The sequence below is a fragment of the Pimephales promelas genome, chromosome 17, assembly GCF_988280905.1.
Source record: "Pimephales promelas chromosome 17, fPimPro1.hap1.1, whole genome shotgun sequence".
NCBI classification, from domain to species: domain Eukaryota; kingdom Metazoa; phylum Chordata; class Actinopteri; order Cypriniformes; family Leuciscidae; genus Pimephales; species Pimephales promelas.
This window is the reverse complement of record NC_142785.1, coordinates 31,460,978-31,466,977: the sequence shown is the minus strand read 5'-3', so window position 1 is coordinate 31,466,977 and position 6,000 is coordinate 31,460,978. Positions and strand designations below refer to the sequence as shown.

Genomic DNA, 6,000 nt, shown 5'->3' with positions numbered 1-6,000 from the left:
TCCAAACTGGCATCACAGTAAAGGAGCATTCAGGCCAAAGCTGAACAGATGTAAGAAATACATGTTTATGGTGTGCCATGCTGGTTGATTGGGGGGGTTGTTGAGTTATATGGTTGATCTGGGTGTTTGCAGGGTGTTCTATTGATATGACTTATGATTTGTCCAATACCTCAAGGTTAAGCAGGAGAGCAGGTGCTTTAGCAGGCAACACTAGTCCCTCGCTCTTTTTCATCTGTCGCTGTATTATGTTAGCATCTCTTTCCAGTGAGCGTCCCGTGGGCTGGCAGGTGTGAGTGTTAACAGGCTCAGCTTACTCTTCTGTATGAGTGTGAGGAAACACACCCTCGGCTGTCTGTCTCTTTCATTCTGTCACTGCGGACACCAGAGACACAAATTATAGAGTGGTGCTTAGCAAGAAGAGACCGACCTAGATAGAGAAAGAGAGGAAGATGTGTGAGGAAGGCAGAAGAAGGTGAAGTAATTAAGAGAGCAGGTCAAAGATGTGAAAGGAAAGATCAGACAGGGAAGATGAAGTGTTTGAGATGAGTATGAGCAGAAATATTCACTCTCTGCATCTGAGAGTGTGTTATTGTAGGATTTTAGCATAATGTTATTTACTACAGGAAATCATTTTGTTTGAATTAAACCAAAGTAATGTTTGCTCTTGTGTGCGCTGCCATTAAAAATGTTGAGGTCTGTACGTTTGTTTTTGAAATCATTCTAATGCTCAAGAAACATTTCTGATTATTATAAACTGTTTTAGCGCTTAATTTATGGAAGAGGATTAGGGCCAATTATAAAAAAATAAAAAAAACATCTCGAGGTTAAAGTCATTATAATGCGAGATTAAACTCGTTAAATTTTGGGAAAGGAAGTCGAAATACAATCTTGAGAATAAACTCATTAAATATCGGGAATAAAGTCATTGTGTTGCTAGAAAAAAACTTTTTAAATTTCCAGAAAAAAGTCGAAATAATCGTGAGAATGAGACTTTAATCGTGAAAGCGGTTTTTTTCTCGAAACACGACTTTATTCTCGATATTTAATGAGTATATTCTCAAGATTATATTTCAACTTTTTTTCTTGAAATTTAACTAGTTTTTTTCACGAAACACAGCGACTTTATTCTCGATATTTAATGAGTTTATTCTCAAGATTGTATTGACTTTTTTCTCGAAATTTTACACGTTTTTTTCTCGAAACACAACTTTTTTCTCGATATTTAATGAGTATATTCTCAAGATTATATTTCAACTTTTTTTCTCGAAATTTAACTAGTTTTTTTCACGAAACACAATGACTTTATTCTCGATATTTAATGAGTTTATTCTCAAGATTGTATCGACTTTTTTCTCGAAATTTGATACGTTTTTTTCTCGAATCACGACTTTATTCTCGATATTTAATGAGTATATTCTCAAGATTATATTTCAACTTTTTTTCTTGAAATTTAACTAGTTTTTTTCACGAAACACAGCGACTTTATTCTCGATATTTAATGAGTTTATTCTCAAGATTGTATCGACTTTTTTCTCGAAATTTGATACGTTTTTTTCTCGAATCACGACTTTATTCTCGATATTTAATGAGTATATTCTCAAGATTGTATTTCAACTTTTTTTCTCGAAATTTAACTAGTTTTTTCACGAAACACAACGACTTTATTCTCGATATTTAATGAGTTTATTCTCAAGATTGTATTTCGCCTTTTTTTCTCGAAGTTCAACAAGTTTAATCTCGCATTATAATGACTTTAATCTCGAGATGGATTGATTTTTTTTTTATTATTATAGCTTGGCCCTAATCCTCTTCCGTACTTAATGGTTTTTGAAAATCCTTTTTTTTTAAGGTTTCTTTCACTAGAAAGTTCAAGAGGATACATTATCTGTGACTTTATTGTCTTTTTGATCAATTTAATGCACCCTTCCTAAATAAAAGTAAAAAACTCTTTCTGAATAGTTTAGTTCAAAATTAATGAAAGTTTCGACATACCTACCAGAATAACAACAACCAACTTGGAATTGCGTTCAATCAAAACAGATTACAGTGTCTTGTTGCAACCACCTCAAGGTGAATAGTGTCCTGGTCAGACTCGAGGTGAGTCACGTGACGAGCTTTAGCATGCTAGCATGCATCTGGTCTGCAGCTGTCACAAAAATGATTAAACGTCAGTTGTGAGGGTCAAACTGAAAGAAGTAAGACTCAGAGGAGTTGCGAGAGGCTTTACTGTGTGTTAACTGAGCTCCGACGCACCTCGTCCTTGTCATCGTAAATTATGTGTGGATGAGGGCATATTGACAAGGCAATCGATGGTGGCTCAGAATTCAGCCGAGGGCCACATGCGTCCCCAAATGACAGCGCTAATGAATGGATGTCAGGCCTGCTGAGGCCGCTGGAGGTAAAGGATAAGCGATCTGTCGCCATGCTGCTTGCTTCACACTTTCTTTAAATGAGAGCACCAATTGGGCCATGTGATGTTGATACTGAACAGCTTTTATTCTTCTCTCAATTCTTCTTATTCTTCTCTCATTGTTTCGAGAACAAAAAACTGGAAATAGAATCTTGAGAATAAACTCATTAAATTTAGAGATTAAAGTCGTTGTTTCAAGAAAAAAAACTCGAAATAGAATCTTGAGAATAAACTCATACATTTTCGAGAATAAAGTCGTTGTGTTGCTAGAAAAAAACTTGTTAAATTTCGAGAAAAAAGTCGAAATAATCGTGAGAATGAGACTTTAATCGTGAGAGCGACTTTATTCTCGAAATTTAATGAGTTTATTAAGATTGTATTTCGACTTTTTTACTCGAAATTTAACGAGTTTTTTTTACTAAACACAATGAATTTATTCTCTATATTTAATTTGTTTATTCTCAAGATTGTATTTTGACTTTTTTCTCGAAATTTAACTAGTTTTTTCATGAAACACGACTTTATTCTCGAAATTTAATGAGTTTATTCTCAAGATTGTATTCGATTTTTTTTTTCTCTAAATTTAACTAGTTTTTTCACAAAACACGACTTTATTCTCCAAATTGAATGAGTTTATTCTCAAGATTGTATTTCAACTTTTTTCTCGAAATTTAACTAGTTTTTTCTCGAAACACAACAATATTATGAAGGTTTGCAAGTTAAAGCCTCACATGTTTCTCAATTCCAGGAGAATAAATTTGAGATGTTCGTACAAATGTTTTGTGGTCTTTGAGCATAATTTTATACTTTAAACTTTATGAAGTCATCTGTCTTTCTCTGAAATCTTCATATTTCCATTTATAGGTATCAAGACATGCGACGACAGATTGGCTTTGAGATCCGAGACATGTGGTACAACCTAGGTGAGCTGCCATTCAAGAGTTCATTACATAAGACAAAACACACTTGTGAAATATACTGGGTTATGTCTATCTGCAAGTGCATGACTCTCTTGATTATTTTCCATCTCAAAAGAAGAAAAACAAAAATATGTGAATAAAATGCAAGTTTTGGGCATTTGTGATCCATACACAGCACCTGTTACATTATTTAAATCACTTCAAATAGTGTGATATTCTGAAACATGTAATGTGAAGTATATTAAAAAAATTAATTTTAATATCACTGTTTTAGTACATTAAAGCTACACTGTGTGATTTTTACACCCACCTAGTGGTGAAAAGGAATATGACCATCCAGGGAATATTAGTTTCTGTTCCTCTCAATTCCGATTTCGTTTAACTCCTACGGTGGCCAATGTAGTCCAAGATTAACATGGCTTCCAGTTCGACCTCGTCCATGAGTGTTAACTCAAACGTAAACGCGAAAGGCGAAGCTTGAATTAACGGCTATGTCCCTCTTTGGCTAATGTACTTTCAAGATGGAGGCGACCGACATTACCCGTATGTATTTTCAGTGGCATATTCTACACTCACGAGAAAACTTTATTACTTATACGAAGTAAATATACATTAATGAGCACATATATTTTTGAAAGAACTACGTGTTTTTAGCTAAGAATAAACTAAAAGAGTTACACAGTGTAGCTTTAAGATCAAATGCTCTAGTCACCTTATTAATGATGCATATTATATACAGCCAAGCTGGAACCCAGAATATGAATGCAATGTGCTTAAATGTTTTATTTTTAATGGTTTTCTATGGAAAACTGCTTAACAGGAAACTTCTGCTTGTGTATGCATCACCCTTAATGTGTATATTGAATTTAGTCTTTTAATATCCCTGTCTTAATACTGGACGACGGCAATGGAAGAAAGCCATGTCTGCCTGTAAAACTTGATGAATTAAAAGCATTTATTTCAAAAATCATACTTTTGAATGGTATAGTGCACATTTAAAAACTGAAAGTCTTTCACTTGCGGTCCTCTAAATCCTGTGGGCTCTTTATAAAATGCAAGGATTCCCAGCATTCACATAGCATCATTTTGGTATCATTTATTTTAGTACAGCTCGTGTCTGGCACATCTACAGTTTTAGCACTGATCTCAAGCGGGTTATTTTTCGCCCATGACACCTAACTGTTATTTAGAGCCGTGGAAGCGGAAATGCACCGTTAGTGAAGGTGATAATTAGTGGCAGGACCGTTGAGGAATCACCGCTGTGAAAGTATTTTCAGTTCCCAAACTCCTCCCTGAAGAAATGTTTGCCACCTCACGGTAGACGTGTTTCTCGGCAGTCTTTGGTTGTTCATTAGCTTGCCGCGTTTGATAGCGGGTTTAGTCGCATACACCAGAGAATCCGAGATGTTTGCCTCTATTCAGTGTTGTGATTGCAGGAAACTCTGAAGATTAGGAGAGCACAGATGAAAGTTTGCCTCCAAAATAGAAGTTATACACACCTCACGGAAAATACATAAAAGTTGTTGATAGACACAAATAGGCACTGCGAGGAGGCAGCGGAGAGACGATATTCCCTGTGCTAAAATATATCACAAACAGAAAGCAGATCCACAAAACTAACAGAAAAGATCTTAAATATACAATCCAAAGGATTCAGGCGTACTCACTTGTTTCTTCTGAACATCCTGCAGGTCCACACAAGATCAAGTTCATCCCTGAGATGGTGGGTCCGATCTTGGAGATGACGCTGGTTCCGGAGATCGAGCTGCGTAAAGCCACCATTGCCATCTTCTTTGACATGATGCAGTGCGAGTTTCACTTCAGACGCTGTTTCCAGACGGTCAGTTTGCACAGGCGTCAGTACCCGTGGGATTTCTGTGTTTGCATCCTTACTTATACCCCATACTGATAGTTTAGTTCATGGGAAAGTGCACTACGGTTCAAAAGGTTGGGGTCTGTTGGCTCACCAAGGCTGCAGTTAATTATGAAATATAGACCTTATTCAGAGCAGCGCCATGACAGGTATGAAAGTGAGGCTGTGAGGGATAGTCTTAAGGCGGGCATACACTGTGCGATGTCTGTGCGATTTCAGCAAGGTACCTACTCACACTGAACGAGTAAATCGCATGCGATGCAAAGCCAAAGTTCAGGATTTATGTGCTCACACTGTACGGTCCGATCGTCGAGCTGCGACTTCACTGCTCACACTATACGTGTAAAAATCTGCGATACCCCCCTGGATTGCGCCTATTTACGTGTATGTATCCAGAGATATTGTCAAAACAAGCATCTGCTATCAGTATCAAGATGATTTAGTATTTTCAATTTATGCATTTAATTATTATTAGTATTATATTATCATTAGGCCTATTAGGGGAGGCCTATAGGCTAATTTTATTATTAAATTGATCCGCTATTATAATTAATTTGCCACGCAATATTTTCACAGCACATAACCAACGTGCTGTGAGGATAATAAAAATACTCCTCATTAAAAATTGTCTAAAACATTTAGGTCGATTACAATGAATTATAGGCATATAAAATAACTATTAACCGTCTATAATATGTCCGAACATTGCCATAAATAATCATCAATGAAAATTAAAACAGGTTTATTTCAAAAACATTGTTTGAGAAAACAATAAAAGAGGTGTTACATATCAGGTG

The 6,000-nt window shown here is 35.9% G+C and overlaps 1 protein-coding gene across 2 annotated transcripts in view; it reads left to right on the top strand.

Moving 5' to 3' along the window:
- The window catches only part of dock1 (dedicator of cytokinesis 1), a 269,281-nt gene that overhangs the window by 210,824 nt on the left and 52,457 nt on the right, over window positions 1–6,000 (top strand). For both annotated transcript variants that reach the window (XM_089122368.1, XM_039651460.2), the window contains exons 32-33: window positions 3,275–3,333; window positions 5,022–5,170. In XM_089122368.1, the coding sequence (XP_088978494.1) occupies window positions 3,275–3,333; window positions 5,022–5,170 (208 nt within the window). The remainder of the gene's footprint in view (window positions 1–3,274; window positions 3,334–5,021; window positions 5,171–6,000) is intronic.